The 24,430-nt window shown below is 37.7% G+C and overlaps 1 protein-coding gene across 1 annotated transcript; it reads right to left on the reverse strand.

Moving 5' to 3' along the window:
• On the reverse strand, positions 1-24,380 carry tasp1 (taspase, threonine aspartase, 1). The gene is made up of 14 exons (XM_087802633.1): positions 24,213-24,380; positions 23,672-23,861; positions 23,441-23,508; positions 21,654-21,722; positions 20,949-21,069; positions 20,269-20,353; positions 20,121-20,200; positions 19,643-19,749; positions 18,685-18,804; positions 18,349-18,427; positions 11,890-12,000; positions 10,300-10,407; positions 9,787-9,860; positions 1-923 (listed from the first exon to the last, which is right to left on the reverse strand). The coding sequence occupies exons 2-14, from the start codon at positions 23,787-23,789 to the stop codon at positions 831-833; spliced, it is 1,233 nt and encodes a 410-aa protein (XP_087658759.1). The 5' UTR covers positions 23,790-23,861; positions 24,213-24,380; the 3' UTR covers positions 1-830.
• Positions 24,381-24,430: the final 50 nt, after the last annotated feature.

Consider the following 24,430-nt stretch of genomic DNA (forward strand, 5'->3'; position numbering starts at 1 on the left):
TTGTAGCAACATAGACTTTATTTCCTCATCGAGCTGTGCACAGAGTGATTTAATAGCTTATAGAACAGTTCTCGTAAATCATGACTAGACAGGCTTTCTTATTGAAACGGTTACCGGAGTTCTCGTTAGTAACAAAGGAAAAAAAACAAATTTAGACCTCCAGTCTTTTTTCAAGTACGTTCCTCAACAGCACCATTTCATGGGCTTTTTAGATGCATAAATATGTTTTTTTTTTTTTTTAAAGTGAGTCTATAAATATGATGTCTAACAGTCGAGTTGAGTGACGGGATAGATTCTGCTACCTGAGTATCTATATATTCTTTTAAAACTGCATAACATTCGTGTTGAAATCCACGTTAAACCTCGGGATTTGGACGTGTTCATGCTGCGTCTTCACATTCGAGAAGCGACACGATTGACAGACGAAGGGAGGCACGTGGAAAGCCGGTTACATTGTGTCCGGACGTCAATTCGGAACAGGAGGTTCTGTTCGGCGACACCAAACCACTTGGACGTCCACCCTGTTGACCCTTATTTGTAGCTTATGTACAAACTTAAAAAATGCCACTTGGTGTCACGAGAGTAAATAAAAATGCATCAAGGCAATGGTGCATCAAGTGTAATCCAGGGGGGGCTTGTGGGTGGGTGTGTGTGTTAAGGGGGGGGTTAAAGCACATGCTTTTGGCCGAGAGGGGAGGTCCTTGAAGTGCACAGATATAAGCCCCGCCCCCTTTCCTCGTGGACACCTCGTTAAAACAGCTAAAAGCTAACGTTTATTAGCGTCACAAACGGTGTGCGATTTGAAGGTATTGCCGAAGCGTGGATGACGCTCACTCGGTCGTGGTCATCAGGCGACACACTCCTCCCTCGATGGCCAGGGACTGACCCGGGACGGTGCCGGGCGGTAACCTCGATATGTGGGTCTGAAAGTGGGGGGGGGGGGGTGAAAGAAAACACACGAGAATAATGACAGATCAATCCTGACAGTACAGTTCCATCACAGACGAGATGGTAAGACAGGTTTCTGAACGAAAGACTCCCGGCGGAAGGACTGGCCTCCTGACATCACTCATCCAGTTCCTGGCCGTGGAGACCCGTAGTCTCTGCTCCCCTGCATGACCCGGGGGCGACAGTCACTGCAGCGGTTCGGCGTCCAGACGACGCCGTTTCGTACATGGCAACGATCTCGAGGGGCTATTATCCTCCTAATTTCCCTCCTCTTTACTCATCCTAACCCCTTCATCTCTTCAGGGGACATTTTAAGGCCCCTTTGAACGTTTTTTTCGACGGAAGATTAGAAGCCGAGAGATGTTGGAATCAAGTACGTTTTATCGAGACATCTGAATCGAACAGTCAGTCCTGGGATGACAGGTTTATATAATATATATTCACTGCATATGTTAAATTATAATCAATTGTATCATTTTATTTAGTTTGGAAGTTAAAAAAATAATGAATAGATTCCTGTAAAAAAATGTCACAATTAAACAGAGACTTCCAACAAAAAGGGGAAAACGGATGGAATAAAACGTACTTCCTGCGAATGTTTAATATTTATTATATCAAACTTCTTTAGGAGTTTGGTAAGTTCACATTTGACTTCTTAAAGATAGTGGCCACTTTTATGACCCCGAGTAAAACCATTAGAAAAAAGGGTTTACTATAAAAAAGGTAACAAAAAAAGGAAATTAAATCTAAATTAGGTAAAGTATTTTTGATTAAATGGACAAAATCTATATCAAATAATAAAGTATGTGTGGACTCGGCAGTCCTAATCTACTGGCGCTGAAATAGTGAAAGCTTTAGACGTTAAGATGTTGCACAGAAACAATCAAATCTGCACCTCAGGTTAATCTCATGACTCAACCAGACATTCCAGAGCATAGAATACAACCTTGGGTTTGCTCAAGTGATGCAGATTCTATCCTTGAATCACACAGCGTTTGCATCAATGATTTTCTCTGATGAGGTTTCATCAAGGTCTATTCTCTCACACAATTGAACGCCAGCATGAAAACTTCAACTTCAGATTTCCCATGGAACTGGAGAGCGTCACAATTACTGGAAAACGTCTCTCTAAACATTCACCTGAAGCATAGACTTTGCTACCAAGAAAAAGCCAGTCAGGATCCTTTGGTTTTGTTTCAAGAAGGTTGTTTCAGTTGAGAACATCGACAGTTGCAAACACTGGAATTAGGATTTAGCTTGTGCTGCTCATTTGGATTTTCCCCAAGGTTGATCCAACAATAAAACTTTTTCTAGATCCCCGTGCGTTGTGTGTTATTGAAGCCACTGTTTTCGTCAACTCTACTCAATGAGAATGCTCCTACAGTGCTTATAGAAGACTGTCCACTTTTACTTCACTGGGATATGGATGGATTGATGAAGCTTCACAAAGCAGTATTATTATTGTAAGAGCCTACTAGATGGCACTACCTCTAGCTTAAATATATGTTATACCACGAGCGCCAACTACTAAGCTCTTAAGAAAACAGCACAGTGCCATTAGGCGACCAAAATCCTCGCCTGATACTTACACCACGGATGACAAATCAAGAGACAAAAAGGCAGAACAACTTCTGGGAAAAGAAACCTCGAACAAGAAGTGAAATAAGATATTGGTTGGACTGGACGAAGAACCTTTTATGGTTTACTATCCACTGGAAATTCATATAATGCACCAACTAATGGAATGCATTCTTCAATGCACTCTCCAGGGATCCATAAACTCCATCTATCTATCTATCTATCTATCTATCTATAGTGGTGCGATTAAGTGATCTCTGAAACACCCTCTTGTGCCAAGTATCGAAAAAAAAGAAAATGTTGTTACTGAATGACAACTGATGCTTAGATAGGAGATTTTATTAGAGAAAGTATACCATCTTTCAATAGACCTAAGACAGCAATGGAATACACATCCATATGTGCAGTTCAACTTTACCCCACCACACCATCGTGTTAAATGGATAAACAAAGGCACGGATAGGACGTGTGCATCACTTTTGAACCACATTGTGTTGTGATGAAAATGGAGTAAACCTCACAAACCAGAATATAATCTCCTAAAAAAGAATCTGTGCGAGTCAGTAATTCCAAAACAAACCAAAACCTACATTCTTAGGTCGTAATCTTAAGAAGTCAAACAAACAAATCATGACAGCGCAGAGCTCCAAGTGAGATACCTTCAAGTCATTTAAGGTTGCTCCGGTACCGGACATTTCAACATCCAACTTCATCAATCTCTATCGAGACAGCTTCGGAAGCCACGAAGAATTCACGCAATTAGAGAGAATAAAACGACACGCTACTCAGCGCCTCGCTGCCGTCAGCTTATTACTCAGCGACTGAAGTGACCACATGACAGGAGCGACACGACATGAACACACAGCTTCATTGTATCTGTCAGAAGGGAAAAACAACATTCTTCGGTGTTATGATGCATTTAAGGGCAGGAGAAGCCGCACATTAACACCACTGTGGGATAAATTTAACTCGGTGACTGTTTGTTTCTTTTGTATTGTGGCTTGGACATTCTTTTTGTTCAAAACAAAAAATCCCCCATAACTAACGCCGTTATTCATCTGCTGTGCAATAGCGATGACAAAAGCAAAATGTGGAAGAATAAAAGACATTTGTGTCGCAGACAATATCAAGTCTGAGCTGCTTTTTACGAGATTTCCTTCTTCCAGTCTTTCACGATGTTATTGTGGTAATGATGTCCAGGAGCAGGAACTTAAAGGCGTGAAGCCCACGCTGCTCTTTCATCAGACCCATCAGGACAAACAATACAACCTGACTCCAGAGGTTCTTCTATAACTGTAGTGCTCTTGTAGGTGAACACTGTGATTGAAAACGTGTGTACTGCCGATGTTTTACGGTCCGCTGTCAAAAAAGTTAAAGATAATACTTCATGTACGTAGCTTACAGAGTAACATCTTATTAAATAGCAATAAATAAAGGGCTTAAAATCTGTCACTACCTACAAACGGCCTCTGAAGCTTAGCATTAAAACGTAGACATCCAGGTCGACCTCTGCCCTAAATTCTCCTGCTCTTATGTATGACTCCTTTCATGTTCTTATCACGGAGGGACAGTGGGAGATAGACTGAATGTTTAGCAACGCCCAGCGAGATGCTACGAGGAATGGGAGGAATGTCTTTGGAACAGCAGTCGAGTCTGCGGGCGGCTCTTGATTTAAACAGTGAACGTATATCATGAAAAAAGAAGGTTGTGTCCAGTGTGTCTTTGTGTGGCTTTAAAAGAAGCTGCCGTGTCGTCGGTTTCAGTAAAACCATCCACACCACAGGTACTGACGTGACAAAAGATAAATTAAGAAAATAACAAGAAAGAAAAAAACATTTAAAAATAATGTCAAGAGTACATTTGTCTACTACTACTGGATGCTTACCAATGGCAGAATTGAAGTTTTAATGATACTGCAACCAAATATATATCAATTTACCTTTATATTTCTGATAAGCTCTGACAAACAATATTACCAATAGTTTGATATATAATCCTCCTGGTATCATTAAGACAGGCGGCTGCAAGAGCAGATGACATATCAGTAAATTGTGAAGATTTTAACATTTTAATATTTCTTTGAGAATTAAGAGAAATCTTATGTGGGGGGTACGATGGTAACTTATTAATAACATAGGGATGTTTTATAGATAAAGGCGAAATTTACCCAAAGAATTTACCCCAAATTGGTCCAAGAAATTAATAAAAATATATATTTTTGAGATTTTAAACAACTACACTTTGTGTTTCCATGGTTATACACATTTATACACATTTTATTACCATTATTTTGAGGCTCAGGATTATTTTGGGGATAAATTGTTGGCATAAAATGGCTTTGCCTGGTAAGTTCTGATGTGGCACATGTTGTATGTTTGTATTTGAGATGGAAATCTTAATCAGGAAATTCAAAGCAAAACCAAAATCTATGTTGCTTTACAGTCTGGTTGCCATCGGTCTCTGTGTGGATTATTATTGTTTAACATGGAAGTCCAAACCCTTTTCTAGGAGGGCCACATTTGATGAAGTGAAAACAAGCAAGGGCCAAATGTGAACAGAACTTCAAAATAAAAGATTACACCAGACAGAATACAATCAAACAGTTATTACGTGTTAATGAATGTGCATTGAAACTTAACAGCTTCCCTTTGTCGAGTTTACATTTGTTTTCGTCATAAAAAGGCTGAGCGATATTTGTTTTTTATGTTTTTAAGTATTTTATATTTTCTGGTTAAAAAATGCATTTTACAATGAAGACCAAGAGCCACATGGGTCGCACTTTGGACATGCCCGTATATGATCACTACCCATCCCTCTTTAACACATGAGCCTGTGAGCTACAAACTTCGTATAATTCTGACCTAGTCCTAATGATCTAGAAGTACTTTTACCTTAAAGCCAAGTAAATTGCTAAGCTAAAACGTATATATGATAGTAATCAAACCTTTTTGTTTATTATTGTGGTGTAGAATGACAAGTGAACGCACTTCCCTATATACTAACACAGGTCTGCAAAAAACTAAATTCGTGAATCTTAAAGCCAAAGATTTGGCACATTTGAGAGAATTTGGCGATAACAAATGAGCAGTCAGAGTAAAAAACAATGTGGCATATTTGAACATTCTGAAAAGAAGCACATGGCTGATTTCGTAAGAGAGGAAAAAAAAAAACATTAGGGTCAACTTTAAAGAAGCCGAATTCTCTTACTAATGAAGCAGTCATTGTTGGATCACCTTTCCGTTTAAAAGTGAGCTTGACCATGCTGAGGATGAAAGACACAGCTGTCACCTATTAGAGTTGCTTAATAGCCCTGGAAACGTAATGCATTAAGCTTCAACAACCACACACACACTGAGACATCTTGACTGAGCCATTCTTCCATTAGCAGAGTACAAATCCTTCTCTTTAATTTCTCAATAACACTAGGATACACGGCATTTGAAGAAAAAAAAAAAAAGGTGGTATTTTGACGTCATTATATTTCATATGTGTAACTAAACTGTGTTAAAAGCTGATGCTGGAATTTGATACGAGCCACATTAAACTTGTGAGCACCCGAAACGAAATAAAGGCTTAAACAGGGAGCATAGTATACGAGTCATGACCTCCCCAAAGGTTTTGCACTAAATCAAAGAGGATCCAGATGCAGCCTCCTGGACCACTCTGGCCACGCTTCCTCTCTGATCAAAGTATTAAAGTACAGTAAATATCTACCATTATTTGCTGCAACCAGTGACACACAAATACAAACAACTGGTATCACATGTTAACCTTTATCCATTACTGGAATTTTGGGGAAAAAAAAAACAAGTTTCTAGAAGAAGAAGCCGATAAACTCGTCACATGTAACCACAATAATCAACCTCTAACCGAATTTGAACCGTCAACCTTCTTTCTGTCGGATTGCACTAATCAATCACAGCATTAAAAACATAGTTTAAGTAGTGAAGAGAAGAAAAAAAATCTATATTTTAATCTCACATAAAAGCCGCTACTAATATCCCTGAAGTTGAGGGTTTATTCTTTACATTTAAATTCATTCATTTTAATGTTGATGTAGAAGAAGAAAAAAAAGTTTATTTATAAAAGGTATATATCATTCTACTGTAATTAAGACTATTGCCAAAAGTTGCCTGCAACCTTTAATTTCCACCAGCAGGGGTTCTTTAGTGTCAATAATTACAAAAGTAAAATCTAATAAAACATAATATCTATACAAAGTGAATTAATACAACAAAGAACAGAAGAGAGTAGTAGAAAATGTGAGTTCTTCTACTAGAGCGGGTCAGAATATTTGCTGTAGAGTTTTGTATTAACTGCAGTCGAGACAGCTCCTTCTCATTTATACACGAAAATAAACAAATTATTACAAAATAATATAAAGAGTAGTGATAAAAAAGTTTTTAAAAAAGTAACAAAATTAATTATTAATTAATTAATCACACAAATTCCCACCCCTGGTCTTTAGCATTAGAGAATAATTTTTTAATCACTTTTATGTCAAGCAAAAAGGTCAATCACTAAAAGATATTGGTTGTCTAGTTTGAGTGAACTCCATCGACTATAGGAATTTGTTTAATGTTTGACACAATGGCAGTGACCGCAGGTCGACTCTGGCTCCCAGCTGGTGAATGAAGATTTTGTTATGTTCCAAGGCTGGGGAAAAAGCGGCCAGCTGCTCTGTTATGCAGATGGTGAGAGCGCCGGAGCTTCGTTTACTCCTCACTCCTTCAAACTGTGATCTTTGATAGAGCGGTGTGAAGTTTGGGAGCAGCAGCTGCGTTCTTTAGTATCAGTGTGTCACCGAGAGCTTCAAGAAAGGAAGCGTTATTCCCTCTCCCCGGAGAGCCGAGAGCCACCACTGGGAAAAATGCATTCCTCAATCTGTAGCCGACTTTAAGACTTTATTTCACGGGGGGAACATATGATTGAACTCCCAACAAAGGCCAGAACATGAAGTGTTTGCCAAGAAAATGCTGATCAACAGCAGACTGATAGTGGTTTGTATATCCTATATTGTAGGGAAATATCTTGGCCCGGAGATAAAGACCAGAAGAGAGGGAAGAGAAGATAGGGAGGGAGGGAGGGGGGGCTGGAGTGGGTCGGAGGGGTGAGGTGGGGGGGGTGGCAAGGCTGGATGGCGGGCAAACGCTTTGAAATCTGAACCGGACTCAAACAACAGTGCCCTCTCTTCAGGGCGAGAGAGATACATTAGCCAAACAAATCAGCCCGAGTTGAAGTAACCACAGAATTAGACTCGGCTGTTTGACGACCCTCTGCGCACGTTCACGTCCGAATGTGTCAGGCCAGAGATTTACAATGTAAAGAATGAGTCAGTTGGACGTCGTGGCTAATAACATGTCTTCATTACTTTGTTTTAAATCCTAACAGGCACTGATGACCTTGATCATGAAACAGACTTTTTGGATTACCCTCATTGACTTCTTCGTATCAAACTTCAGATCAACAGATTAGAATTATGAAGACCTCTCATTACGTCTAGGGCTGTATTAAAACTCTAATCTCACGATATATTCTGCACACGATATGATTCAATAAGACACATTTCTACAGATCATTTTTTGAGTTTTAGTGACATCTTCCACTCCGTTTTGCTTGACTTAATTGAACTTAAAGCCATATACGTCATATGTATGTCCAAATATCAGCTTTTAATAGCTGCTGGAGACGACTGTATCCTCTCGTCCCCAGTCACCGCCAGAATCTCGCAGGATTTCATTGCTACTATAGCTGCGGAGGTCTGAATGACTGTCGCCAACTATCGAGAACTTTAAATCGCAACATAAAAATGAACAAGTACATAAAAGAAAATTAATTATTTTAAAACTTGCCAGTTAGCAACAACTGAATAACTAAAGGTCAGGACTGAATGTAACTTTTTGTAAATTATAAAAATAAAAATATAATATTCCCATGTGAGAAAATAATGGGTTGACTGTTAATACAAAGTAAAATTTAATTAAAAAAAATACAGCTATACAACTTATTTTACAATTCGCCGAACCATAAAAATTAATGTCAACGTAAATTGTATACGATGTAACTAAAGCACTGACAAATGTTCTCAATCTGTTGTCCCCTTGCGTCATAGTAGGTGGACTATAGGATTCTTGAGGTCAGTGCTCTCACGAGGGTCAAACCCTGCACTGAAAAGAGCCCTTGTTCTCCGGGACCTTCGCCACAAGACCGGAGCTCACCCTTTAAAAACCACTCACCTGCCTGCAGATGTTGACAATCACATCGCTCAACGTCCGAGAATTAAAAAAGGAAAAAAAAAGAACACCTGCAGACGTTTGGACTCTCTAGTGTTGTTTGCTCAAGTGAATCCACTTGGCGTTGTTTCCACTCTGGATTACTGGCTTCAAGCCTCCCATAACGACCAAGTACTACCAGAGGACGTGTGCATGCGTGTGAAAGAATATTACTTGATTTGTTCGTAATTTTTTTTTTCCAAAACAGATTCATCCTTCACCTGCCGTGTGAAAGTGTCTTTTTCTATCTTAAAGTCCAAACAGATGTAAAACAACTGTTGCAAATCATCTGAAAGAAATCTTCAAAATTAAAATGTTTGACTGTAAAAACTCTCTTTACTCTGGGTTAGGGTTTTAGGAGCATTGATTCATTGATATGGCAAGTTGATAAAAAAATATATATGATTCCAATTTTGGTTTAGGGGTAACTCAAAATAATGAATAATAACTAAAACATCATAGGGTCAACTAAACCTCAGACCCTTCCACCTCTACAGTGGATTAACAACACTTTGACACTTTCATTTCATTGCAATAACGTAAAGTCACTTTGTGTAGCTTATTTTATTTATTTTTTTATACTGTCGTTATATTCAGTTACTGTTGTTGTTATTTAATGCTATCGTCCTTTTCTGTGTGCTGTTTTGGTTTTTCTCTATTCCTTCTGTGCTACTGGAAAACAGAAATTTCCCTGAGAGTGTCATCTCAAAGGGATCAATAAAGTGCAGTCTAAGTCTAAGCCTAAGACCCAAAACTGGGTCGTTTTTTGGTTTTATTTTGAACTAACTAAAGGCTGAAAAAAATATATATATATTTTCTGTTATTTAACAGTTACTGTGTATTATAGCTCGGGTTTAAAGCACTTGTTTTCTCTTTCAATACATTTCATTAAAGGTTAAGGAGATGGTTTGTTCCAAATTTAACAATCATTTTCTCCCACAGTCCAAATCCACACAGATTTATAACTAAACGAAATAAATCTGCTCACCTTAGCTTTGCTATCTTGGGCCGACATGTATCCGATACACATGCTCTCGGTCGTGTGGCTCCACAGGAACTCCACTGTCAAACCCAAACACATAGAACAACCGTGATCATTTTTATACCAGATACCAAATCCAACTCTCATATGATATCTCTTAGAAGAAGGATTTTGCTTTCATGTCGGTGGAAGCGGCTGGAAAATCTATTTTTGAGAAGAAAGAAAGAAAAAAAAAAAAAAGCTTTCCCAGAAGCCTCAGGTAGAGAAACTGGATCAGTCTATCTGGACAGCATTTAAAAAGGTTTCTCTGTCTGAAGATTAGCGTTTGATTCCATTGTGGGAGGTCTTTGAATACCAGATGAAGGGTGTGAAACCAGAGCCTGATTGTGTAAGTTAAAACACAAGACCACCTGCTAGGAAAGCCTTAGATCCTCCTCTCTCTCTCATCTCAAACGTGAGATGGCATTATTTTTATTATTAGTGCAGCTTAATCTTGTTATGTGGCGACGACCGTCTTACCGAGGACACCCTGAATATTGGGAGATGGCTGAGGTTCCACGATGTTGCAGCATCGCAGGAGGATCACTCCCCCCAAAACACGATCTTCGCTGGAAAGAAAGGGCGAGCCTGAGGAACAAAGGTCAACATCAGACTTATTATGAACAAAAGAGGAATTATTTCCTAGATCAAAATCTTTATTATAAGGTAAGGTAAAACTTTATTGATCCTTGAAATTGTTTAAATTAAACAATAAATATATATTAATTATATTATTATTAATTATAATTATTATATATTATATATATATATTAAATTATATTAAGAGTATTGTTTTTTACATTAAATATATTAAAGAAAATCTCTTAGATTTGTTTTCATTCCTTCACAAATTCTTTTTTCAACAAAATATATTCTAAAATATCTTATAAACTGTATCTTTATCTATTAATAAACTTTTTTTTTTTTTTAGATTAAAGCCAAGTGAGTTATGCTATATTGACAGAATAATAGATTTCATTAATAACAGCTTGAATAGGAAGTACATCATGTCTAACCTGCTATTGTTGTATAATAATAAATTTAAAAAAATTACATCACAGTTCCATGAACATCTGCTCTCTGCCTTAATTGACACTAGAAATCATAAACTTTCAAGAACATTTTGTAATATTTCGTTTGTCAGCTCGTGGACAACTAATGAAGGATGACTTAACACTTCATCACAGCACCACCCTTCTGTGAAATACCTTGGTTTAGCTTTTTGAAATAGTTGGGCGACTATAAAGTTTTATGTGTTCCGGTTACCGTCAATAAAAGATCGACAAATAAAAAAAATGTTGTACGAAAAGGAATCAACCCATTTCTATGATAAAACTCAAACATCAACATCTTGTCCATAAAATACATACAAACAAACAGAATTGTTGACTTCATGCCACCGTTCCCCGTTCTTACGAAAAAAAAAAAAATCAGTTCCTTTTTCTCATGGTTGTTTTCCTCTATAAAACTCCTTCCAGTCTGTTATTAGAAGAAACTCAAGTAGGTGTTTCTCAACGTTAATGTGAGATGAGACTGAATGACTGCATTGATGTTTATCACGAGTCGACTAATAAAAAGCACCGGGTTGAAGAACGTAATGTGAACTTTTGACTCTTACAGTTATGAGAGTATATCATACCACGAAACATGACGTAGCCATGTGTAGAAACCCCCCCCCGCCCCCCATAATTAAGCATCATTATTGTATTTTGTAATGATTAGGAGAATGAATTATACGCTAGTAGGGCTCTCCGTCAATTTGTTTTGCTGATGCCTTGCGGAAAAAAAACTTTATGAAGCCGGGGCAAAACCTCTTCGTCACAGGAATCCTCTCGCAAGTTGACAGACGGCTGGAAATGTGGTTAAACCGGCGGTCATTCTCAGGCATAGCAAACAGGATGAAGTCATTTAGCGGACATTAAAAATAATCCATAAACTCTCTTTTGATGCAAGTTTTCCCCCAATGTTTGCAGTGCGTCATGTAATTGCACAACATCTGTGCGTTTCCCATGGCTGTCAGATTGTTGTGTATTTAAAGTCGTGTCCATATGTCCATGGTTTGTCACTCACTGATGAATTTGTTTTGCATAGCCTCCAGCAGCGCTTGGTGGGCATCGTCCGACTGCATGGCGGACGAGCATTCCCGGGCGAGCATGGTGCGGATCAGATGTTCTCCGCAGCCTGCAAACGAGAAGACGGCGAAGACACGAAAATAAATAAATAAACGAATAACATAGGTTACTCGGGCATATGGATGTAATTATAGTTCTATTTGTATCAGCAGTATTCTCTGAAACGACTTTTACAGCTTGACGAGTCACGGTTATGATCAGTTCAATGTGTCCAGAAGGATAACAGATCTGAAGAGATGATGCTGTGGAATTCAGGAGTAGTTTAGAATATCACGTTTTCTTACCACAGATAATCGAGTTGCGGAGAAATTTCTGGTTTTTTTTTTTTAGAAACACTTCATACAATAAACAAGTTGATTTTCACCAACTTTCAAACCAGGACACCAGCTTGTTCTTAACATTGTAATGTTTGTGGTTATTTTGGAGCCGAGCTGTGGTTATTAACCCTTGTGTTATCTCAGGGTCAAGGTGACCCGGAGGCCCCCAAAAGAAAATTTGTTTGTGGGATCCTTTGTGTTGGGATCCTCCATCACTGCATATGTATTTATGGGAGCCTTGACCTTGACCCAGAGACAACATAAGGGATACCACAAACACTTTGTTTTCGGGCCTCCGGGTCACCTTGACACAGAGATAACACAAGGGTTATAGGTCACATTCAGCACATTATTCTTTTAAGGTCTTTATTATTTGTTTTCAAAACACTCTATTAAGCCAACTTTTATACATTGTTCAAACTATGTTATCCATTGATCCAGGATTAATGATAAGACTTTTACAGCTTTGATCAATGGCCTTAAAAAATTCAAAAATACCTGCCATACCAGGATATAGAAAACATCATGGAAGTCAAGACTATATCAATATATATATATATATATATATATTTTCCAGAACCCTTTGTTGCCAGACTTACTGTGCGGCAAGATTAAGTGAAAATATTCTTAAAAAACACAGATCAGTTCCATTGTGGACATATCTAGAGGTGATGTCCTGCAAACAAGGTGACCCAGAGGCCAGAAAACAAATGTGTCAGTGGTATCCCTTGCGTTGTCTCTGGGTCAAAGGGAACGACATCCCTGGCCTCCAGAAATATTATTAATACAACACAAGGGTTAAGATGATTTAAAAAAAGCTGTGTGTGGTAATAATAAACGTTCCAAGAAAAACAAATCATTTTGTAAAGAGGCAAACTTGGAACTATAAAAGTGTGCGGGCACAGAGAGCAAATGTCTCACCTTTCCTTCTCCAACTTCTCAATCGAGCCATGGCAGGTGAGCATTTAATACATCTTTGTTAAAAGAAAACTTGCTGATTAATCACCGAAAACAAAACCACAATCGTTGCCAAGAACAATAGTGATTTTTTTAATAGGTTGAGAACGCGTCCATGTTTCAGCATCTGCATTTCCAGAAGGAAGCAACAACTGGAAATAAGAGGGAAAAAAACGGTCCCATAAAGACGAAAGAATAGAGTTGGGTTGTTTGTGTAAACATAAATGAAGGCCTCGTAAAATATCAGGTAACTACAACAGAACTGAAAGCAGGTCTGTAACCATGGCGACCGGACGCCTGCAGCGATTTGAAGTTCTTTTTTTAATGAGAGCAGAATGTTGAATTGGCCAGGTACTGTGTCTTTTCTGCTGCGTGTTTACCATAAAGTGCTGGATCCCAGAGGAGCCGGGAGAGTGAAGACAGCCGACCGAAAACTACTTTGGAATGACCTGCGATCAAAGACTTCTCAAATATAGATAACGACATTTGGGTCGGGAAATCAGCGCCGGAGTAAACAGTGACATTTGTATATCGTCTCGTTCGCTGGCACAAGCCACTCCGATGCCAGCCGCCAAGGAATTACCCGCCCACATGAGCCACATGCTCCAAAACAAACTCAAACCACGGTGGTGAGTGGATTTAGATGGAATGACGGGAAAAAGAAGAGTGACATAGAGGGTGACGACCATGCTACTAATGTCAGGAGGGAAATTCTGCCTTTTCTGTTTCTTTTGATGGAAATGCCTTTCATGTTCGGAAATGAAAAGCAGGTGTTGTACTGGAACACACGCATTATGTTCTGCTTCCACATAAGGACGGGTGCTACTTCAAAGGCTCAGCCACAATATAGGAAGACAGAGGATGAGGTGGCAATATATGCAATAAAATCTCAACAACTCGCAGCAAATAAACCACTCAAAAACACCCAAATTAAATATATTTAACTTTAGCTACAAGTGGTCAATAATGTCAATTTTTGTGTGTAAGCTTAAAGCAAAACTCTGATATAATAATTTTGATAGATATATTCATGGACTCCTTATGATCACATATTTCAACTTTTCACAAATGGATCATCAATTTACTCGTCGAAATTCTTAATGCAAAAATAAAATATAAAAAGAATATCTAAAGTTAAAATAAACATGCCCTGAAAAAGAAAGAAAAAAATCACACACATATGACAACATTTTGACATTATTAAGTTTCATAATTTTTATAATAATGTAACGTTTCATTGATTGGTTTCACTTTAAAAAGTCATGATTTGCGCAGTACAACTCTCTAGCTAGCTCTTTACTACGCAACGTTGCCCTATAACAATTCAGTTTAATCGTGCTTGAAGTAGGGAAACCCAAAACAATATTTTCAATCTTATATATTGCCGCTTTAATAGGGCAACTGATGTGTTGATTTAAGTGTCACTTACGGGACTCGTTGTATAAACAAAGCAGGCGTGATTAAAGCTGGCAATTATTGGATCATAATGGACGCTCTCGTAACCTCTTGTTCGCCGAGATTTCAGACGGTGTAGAACTTTATAAAGAAATCACTTCAAAACATGGTCATGATGGGGTGTGAGCGATTCAAGAAAATTTGAGTTTTCACATTGGTAAAGATAATTAAAAGGCTGGAGTTTTCAGCAACAAGATGGAGTCTCAAATGCCATCACCTAAAGTGTGTTTAAGTGTCCCGCCTTGGTATGACAGGCAGCTCTCAAGTTTGTTTCACATTTTCAAAATGGACCCCACAATAACAATTAGGAAATATTCGTTAATCTCTGGCTTGACTATCAAACAAGAAGGAACTCAAAGTCCATGAAGAAAAAAGTCAAACTGTTGTACTTTTGTAACCTAAATCTCCTTTTTTCTATTTGTTTTGATTAGGTAATTATCCATCTAGCTTGGAGACGTCTCATAATGTCAAAATCTGTTTTATAAGATTAAAATAAGCTCAAGAAGAGAATAGGATTCACAAGATGCTCTTACCAGATGGACCAAACTAACATGAAGTTCTGCGTTTCATTGCTCGAGGTGATGGAAGTTTGAAAATATGTCTAGACCAGTGTCAAATTCAATCACACAAATGTATATTTACTCAAAGTTCTGTAACAGGAAGTGTGCGTCTGATCGTGACACAGGCCTTGAGTTTGAGACATATGGTCTAAACCATAAAAAGTTACTTGTATATAATAATGAAGAAAAAGCGCTTGGATTTCAATCGGATTGTAAGAAGTTGAGACTTGACTCTCTCCCAACCACCAACGTATGTACGGTTTGACCTTGGATATGTTATGGGATGACTTTGGACCTCAATGACAGGCCACGGCTAGCATGACAAACTACAGTTATCAACAAACAAGTTACACAATATCTACTGATGTGATTGAGGACTGAAATGAGACACCAAACTTCTAAATTACAAGAACATTTTTTGTATCATTTCTTTTTGTATCAACTCTTTGTGGCCGATTGTTGGTTGATCATGCACAGATGAAAAGCTTCAGGGTTTTTTTCTGGCCATCTTATGTACATATGACTTTAGCATTAGCCTGTCTGGTCCAATCATGTCATCTGCACTGTGAAGCATTTGGCTTCAGATCCACTTCAAAAGATTTTTTGTAATGTTCTCCAGGACCTACGTCTTAGAAGGAAACGTCTTTGCATCTTAAAGAGGTAAGGCCGTTTCTTCTGTGCATCGCTCTCTCGACACACTATTCTACGGGCGTATAACACGTCTTTATAATGGCAGATTAGGCGCTCTAACGTCTTTGTTTCTCGCACATTGTTCCAGTTAAAAATCCTCAAAAAAGCCACAATTGAGGGAAGATACCAACAGTTCTGCCATGTGTGCCATGTGTGCACTTCAACTCGCAGATCTTTGAGGTCTGATGCGTTTTGATGGTTTTCAACTTTGCATCTTAAAAGAGTTAAATACATTAAAGGGTGTAAGAGTTCATCCGCAAGACATGTTAGGCACGTGTGACCACTTCAGCTCAATATCACTCAACTTTTAACTTTTAAACTTTTTACTACTGCGATTTAATCTGTTTTTTCTAAAAGAGTTCTATTAATCAGCCATTTTGTCCAGTGAAATGTTATTTAAATGTATTTTTGTCAGGCATTCTAGGATAACATACAAACTAACTGAAGTGATTTCATAATCATTCTTTTTATTATTAATATATTATCTAAACTGATATTTTTCATTAATTTATTGACATGGAGAGGGGCTGGAAAACAATGTTTTACTTCGTTCAGCTACTTTTTTAACACTTAATTTCTCTGAAGATTTCTTCTTTTGTTCAGCATCTCTCACATTCTTTCACATTGTGAAAAAATCGACTTAAAACAAACAACATAAAAGCAGCTTTTCTGAAGGGGTTTTCATTCATCCATTTTCTCCCATTTAGTTTTATTTAAAGCTCCTAATTGTAGCTGAAACTAAATGGTTTATGGTTTTCATCAGAGGTTCTCACAGCCATTAAACTGCAGCCAAAAACACCAGATATTGACCGGCAATAGCTCTGATCATCTTGTTTGTTCACACACAAGAAGCTTTCTTCTGAACCAGAAGGAGCAGTTTTGCTTTGCCGTGGGAATTAATGACTGACCTCTTTTCCGAATATCATTAAACCTACAATCTTAACAACCACAATGGAAACTCGAAAAGTTTGCCAATCTGATTGTTTCTGCTTTTCCACTTCTGCTTCGACTGCAACCAAATACAAACACCTACCAAGTTTTAACTGAAATAATCATCAACTTATTGAGGAAAGTAAAACTGTTTATTATAATTATAAGTGACTTCTATACAATAAGGGTAGGCAAAAAAAGATTAAGAAGCCTTAACCCTTGTTTTATCTGAGGGTCACCTTGAGCCAGAGGCAATACAAGGGTTAATGGAGGACAAAAATGTACAAAAAGTAGTAAGTAAATTGATGAAAAAACGAATGATTAAATTGGAAATAATTAACAGCGCTACTCATGAATTCAACCATTACTTTTATAGTTAAACTTGTACATCATGAGGGCCTCGTAAACACAGGTAAAAGACCACATGTATCCTCATGCCTTACTTTGCCCATGACCTCCTATCCAAACCTAGATCAAGAACGCAACAAAAGAATGCGCCAACAATCGACTAAAACTATTCCTGTCCGATTATTACGGTTCCATTTAGAGAAAAGTTCAGGCTAGGTAGTCACATTTTTGGGATGGTTGCTCAGGCTAGGAGGTTTAATGTGTTTTTAAATTCTACCTGAATTTTACATTATCCTTGGAGCGCTTTGAAGCCTTGAATACATGACTCCGCTGTGAACTCAGCTGTAAACTTGTCCTTCATGGTGCACAATTTCAAGGGAAATTCTTTGCTTAAACGACAGCGTAGAGTCATTGGTCTGACATTGGCGCCTTCTTAGGTGGTGCTTAATACATATATTATTTGGCTTGACTTCTTGGTGAACTCACCGTTATTATCCCCCAGAAAGCCTGATCTTACCCAACAATTGTATTTTTGCAACAGAATTCCTACCTAACCTCATAATATGTTCTCCCTCTCTCCACAATAGGATTAAAGATTCAAAGTAAAAAGGTTTTCATGATGAGGTCGAGTCAGGTTTAATAAAAAGTAATTAAGCAAGAAGAAATAATTGGAAACGTTAAATCACGACAAGATTTTCACATAAAATAACACAATAAACGCCTGTGCCAAATTTGTGACTCTGGGTTTATGTGTGGTCACTTTTTTTGAAAATGAGATTAGATCACAGCCCTGCGTTCTACTGCACCCCAGTGGCTTTTCTTTATCATGTCCATAGCAGGTGTCCCCGCTCTGAATGCCGTTGCAAATCCAAAGGGCTTTGCGCAGCACCTGGCATGCAGATGACTAACAAAGAACGCAGAGTGATGACTCAATCATCCGAGGAAGTGACTGATGAGAATCACCGAGCAGGAATGGCTGGAGGTCATCGGAAAATATTATCAGGCTTCATGAAGTTTGACTCAGAGGGGCCGGAGGACGATCGCATCTAATATGTTTCTGATTTGTATCATCCCTCAAACAGTATATGGTGCAGGACTACACACAGGAAAGACATTGTGGTCGGGAGTGTGTTGGAATACCTGAAGTACTCACTGCTGTGGAGTAAAGGTTCTTGTTACAGGCGTTTTCAGCCCAGCAGCCACATCCATAATGAGCAGCCTGTGGCGAGAGATTGAGTTTAATTATACATCAGTATTTACGTTATTTTTAAATAAGCTGTTGGATCATAAAATCTGCTGTAACCATTTTCGCTTATTCTGCAGTTTCAATCAGAGAAAACCTGGGTGGCAACATATAAAAACATCCTCCTCCATAAAACACCAAGAACATGAAGACAAATTACTCTCATTTGAAGATTTATTTTTTATAATTGAAGATGTAGAGGTTGTTAATCTGAACAAAAGAGGTGAGATTACCTGGCCCACTCTGCCAGGATGTTTCATGGCCAGGCCTCCGCTGGACACCGCCGCGGCAACATTCCCGTCCTGGTCAACAACAACAGCTCCAACTGTGTCAAGGCACCCAGAACCATTTCCCTGCAGCAAAGAAGTAGAAAACAAGAATGAATGAGATAAGGTTTACGTTCGAAGACAGGATTTGAAAAGATAGATTTTAACCATTGAAAAACACATGCAGAGGTAAGTATTACATTCCTATTGCATTATACCCTAATGCACCAAAGCTTGCTTTATGGCATTACTTAATTATTATTATTACTTAATTATTTCCACCTAACAAACAAGTGTGATAAAAACAATCCATTATTTATAGGAAATCCTTATTTTTATGTTTATAAATTTTATTTTTACTGGTAATCACATTAAAAGTTTTAGATCAATGCAAGAACTTTACTTGCTTAATTGACTCATTTTGTCGTAAAGTAAATTTCTATTCTCTGCTTCCCATTATCTCTCACTCACAACCATTTCATTAATGAGATTTATTACCATTAAAAAACAAAGCAACAAAAGCATTTCCCAGCACGAGAGGCGACGACTGTGGCTGTCTGACCGCACTAAATAGCCACAGATAAATCAATATTAGGAGGCCAAGCAGGTTTGTGTAAACATGCAATTGATAGATTAGAACTCGTGGCTGCACAGACCTTTAACTCTCATTAGCAAATAAGCCATTTGATGCCCGATTCTGTCGCCGGATAATTCATCAGCTGAACCGGCCAGAATCAACAAACAGTCCGATACGATTGTAGAATTTAGACAAATGGAAATATCCAAGGCACTGAAGGGATGAAATGAATCCTCTCTTGTAAAACGGGGACATTATACGACGATTAACTTTAACATAAAGCTTATAATCCGTACGTTTCCAAAGCAGAGTCATCTGATAACTCCACTTTACTCAAATGAGACTCACATTTTCGCTTGATTGTCGTAATTTCTTGGCTTGATTATTTCCTCCGTCCATTTTTTCAGCGAGCTCCATCTTTCTCTTGTTCCTCTTGTAGGCTGAGAGACTGAACTCTGGAATCATTAAAAGTGTCAGATGACGGCAAGATTTATACAAGAGAAGCCGAGTATTACAGTGAGATGCATTATGTTATTACAGTATATAGCCATACAAAGTTATTTAGCTTTAAACCTGCTATATGAGCTGGCTTTTATATGATGGTTGTCATTGTGTGCGTTTGATTGAGGCTCCATAAAAAATACATGTTTGGAACAACTTGGCTATAACAGGGATTGGAAGAGAGTTCCTTTATGGCCCAACATTCGCTATAAGGTCAAGGTTGAAGTGAGCAAGACTAAACAAATTTTATCAAAACAATGTATCTTATGTTTGAATGTAATTTCTCAATTCAAGTTGATTGGAAGAATAACCAAAATAAACTCACTCGTGGCCATTTTCTCTGAAGTACACGGGGTGATTCCATGACTGATGGCCCAATCATGGGCTCCTCTGCCCACTAAAAAACTAAGTAAATCAAAACTTTGATTAACAATCAAAGACTTCATCGATCATTATGGAGGTATGATAATCACCAGGGAGGGATTCTGCCAGCCGATAGTTTCCCTTTCTGCGCCTCACTCAGCAGACGGTTTGCCACCAACACCGGATTCTTAATTCCTGTATACAATCAATCATAATAATAAGTACAAGTATTAACTTGAAGAAGACATGATAAAGTAGTTTGTTTATAAACATCAGGTTGGTAGAAATAAAACATAATATTTTATCACATTTTAATAATTTATTTGAATGTGTTTCTTTGTTTTTAAAAAGATTTATGCATAAAGTTCTGTTGTATAGTCTTGAAGTTTTATAGTCGAAACAAGCTTGCGCTGTAAACAGCTCGGTCCAGGCTGGTGTGGGTTCGTAATGCGGTTAAATATGTGCCAAATGTTCGGTGCCAGCTTTCACCCCTCAGCTGATGTTTGGAATCAATCATGTGTTCTTGGGAAACAACAGCTTTTGTTGACAGGACTCAATGAAAACGCCCTGCGAATGCATCAACAGCGCGCCTCGCGTCCCTCGGGCGCTCAATGTGTGGTCCGACATGGCCAGTGGCTACCTGTGGTTAAAATGTTTGGCTCCAATTCTTTCAGAATCGCAGATGATCTGAATGAATTTAACAAGAGGGCTGAAGCTTTTAATATGACAAAGAAAGGCCACTGGACCATTTTGTGAGGCATCATAGCACATGTGTGTTTTGTTAAATCACCACTGATGGCACCGACGGCTCCATAATGCAGCGACTTCCCGTCCATGATGCTGGCATCACACTCAATTTCCCCGGACAAGTTAAGGTTGGAGCCCATGCCAGCGTTCGTGAACGGAGAATCCTTAAAAACAAAATATATTTCTTTTATCAGTTCACTTTTCAATAATAGTAAACACAGCTTTTACTAGATTTAATTGAGTTATTTTCATGTGTATATTTGGCTACATTTATCATTCCTTTTCACTATATCATTACCATCTTTATGTTCCCCAACATCAAGTTTCCAGCTCAAACCCACATTTGTTTCTGCGCACCAGATGACATCAACAGTCATTAAGAGAACACGAATGCAACTTCAGGTTTAGGAAGCGGCAGAAGGGGAATATTATAATAATCACAGCATAAACAGTTTGAATCCTACTCTGTACATATTTGCAGCTGTAGAGTTCATCTTTGTTCCTAACTTATTTGGAAGAGAAGGATCCCTTACATCATCCAACAGGATGTGTGTGAATGCGTCCCGAGTTCTGAGCAGAGTTAGCCTGTTTTGGATAAACACGTGCATATGCCAAATTATATCCGTCATCGTTAATAACACCCTTTTGGATAGTCTTGTTTGTGCTACGGCTGTGTTTTTTATGGCAGTTTTGTGAAAGTAGTGCGATTGTGTTGTGTATATTAGAGGCTGAATGTCAATGAACCAACCTCCAGTTCTACAAGCGCTGCAGCCACTGCTTCCACTGCGTGAGCTCCTGCTTTAAGTCGATCCACGGCCTGGAAGTAAACAAAAACAAGAGACATGGTGAGAAAAGAATGGAGGTTGAAGTCTATTCTTCCATGACACTTGCCACTTAAACGATTTCATTATTTATGTAACCTCCAGTGACATCCAGTGGTCTGATTGAAGATTGCACAAATTTACATCCAAGAGGAAAAGCTTTGCTTTATATTAGTAAAACATATACAAAAAGAAGATAAGCTGCCTTTTTTATTTTATAAAGATGTACACAGATTTGTATATACATATTTAGACATTGAAAATCTCTACAAAATCTATATATTTTTAATACTCTTTATTTTTTTTCTTTAACACAGGTGAGCTGCTGAGCCTTGATTTTTTACTAATAATCCTGTAGGATAATATAGATGAAAAACTAATAAATAATCTAAAATCTGATGATTTAAATAAGTTCTATAAAGCAAACCTGAAATGCCATAATTAAACTATCAGAATAAATTAAAAATAAATAACTTTGTGACCTTTTAAGCATATATTTTATTGGGTATTGTTTTGATTGTTTAAGCGCTTTGTGACCCAGGTCTGGAAAAACGCTCTACAAATATAAATTACTTGCTTACTTAAAAGTAAAAAACAATTTCATACTGTAGAACTACAAGTCTATAACAATCTTAATATTGTCATTAAACATTGCAGGAGTGGAAGCCAGTAACAGTTTAATTTAAATTATTGTTTTTTAAAGAAAAAACCTCACCTCTATTTTTACCGTTTATTCTTTTAGTTTTTGATATATATATATATATATATATATATATATATAGAAATGTATTTTATTCATTATAGTGTTATGTTTTGTTACATTTTTATTATTATTTATATTTTTCATTTTATTATTTTTAACCTGGTACTGAATGTCTTAATTTAATATATTTTCATGTTTAATGTTTTTCTTTGTGAACTGCTTGGTCTACTCAAATGTTCCCAATGTTGGAAGAATAAAACTGCATCAATCATCTCATTCACTTAGACCTTATCACAGCAAAAAGTACAATTTAGGGATTCATTTTTACATAAAAAGGTAGCATGCAATTGTCTAATAAATCAAAACATTTTTTAAAATTACATAACAAAATTTGGTATTTGTAGTTTAAAAGCTATTGGAACAAGTAAAAAAAAAATCAGGGGCCTCATGTTCTAAGAATTGCGTGGATTTCCTAATATAAACAGATATAAACTTGTTTATATTTCACTCAAATCCAGAAAACCAGAAAAAAGAACGACTGACACCCTAAATTATCCATTTCAATGGCAGGCTCAAACAGAGAACGTGATATTATAAAAACAACTCTAAAAGTCCTTCACATCTTTTTTTTGTTGGTTTGAATTAGGCGTTAAAAACATGTGGTACAAAACACTCACGTGTTCATAATCAACATGGATCCGAATGAGAAACATATTAATACGTTTGTGAATACTTTGATATCCACTCATGTGACTCCAAACACATGGGTGTGTTCATTGTTTTCTCAATGTTTATCTTTAAATTAGTCTCTGATGTGAATTTCTTTACATGATCAATGGTTCGTAGCAGCCAGAAGAGCAGTTTATGTGTATATATTACAGCTCAGAAGGTCGCTGGAAGTTTGCACGTTTTAACGCTCTTTTCTTTCTTGATAAATTTAAACTTTGCCGTGAATAAGTACATGTGCACACAGTCTTAGTACATTAGGCGCCAGGTGCATAAACAACTTACTCTCTGACAGGCTCTTTTACAAACATGCTTGTACTCCTTGGCCTTCGATTCCGAGTGGTATCCAGCACCTGAAAGCAATCAGTGAAGCAGCCTTTACTATCATGCAACACATCATAAAGAAAGTATGGATAGCGGTGTAAGGAAATAAACTCAATTAATTTGCAACTTAACACAAAGTTGTGAGAACTGTTTAAAGTGAACCATTATGATTGAGGGGTTTAGGAGTCTTACCTGCATGCACCAGAACAAATCCACCCACATTTAAACGTTTGCTTGTCTCCTCTTTGTTGGACCATGAATGCACCAAGAGAACAGAGGGATCCTCAACTGAGTTCACTGGACTTTCCATAACCCCCGCATAACTCAACGAGCCTATTATGGCCGATGGCACCGTGGTGAGGAAGTCATTGTAGGTGCAGACCTTAAAAGAAAACATAAATATTAATCATTGTGTTTAGAGAACAAAGACCATTTGAAAAAAGAAACGGAAAAGTTATTATATCAGTTTTTAAACAACCTCTAAATTAATATAACAGGGAAGATCATTTCCTATTAAAATTACAATATGTTTTTACTTTATACGATAGTATAGTTAATTAAAAATGACAACCACGCTCGTTTTTGTAAATTCCTTTTTACTTTTCCTTTCATGTGATTCATAATAGAACAGAATTCCTCGCAAGAGATTCACAATGAGACCGATTCAATGTTTGTTATTGTTAGCTTGAAAGCTAACGTCGCGCTGACAAACTCAATAACGAAATTGTCTTACAAGTTACGCTCGTCCTCGGCCAGCGACAGTCAGGGTAAGGCTCGGCTGCTTGTTTCACATCTGTTCAACACCTGTTTATGGGGTTAGTTTCGGCGAAATAAACTTTGCCGTCATCTCACGTAGCTTCTAAAAGCTAGTTAGCCGAGTTGTCATCGAGTACTTCCTGGTTCAGATACACGTTGCTAAGGAAGTGACGTTTAATCGTGATCACGTGTCTA

Source organism: Callionymus lyra, chromosome 11 (genome assembly GCF_982586985.1).
Source record: "Callionymus lyra chromosome 11, fCalLyr1.hap1.1, whole genome shotgun sequence".
NCBI lineage: Eukaryota > Metazoa > Chordata > Actinopteri > Syngnathiformes > Callionymidae > Callionymus > Callionymus lyra.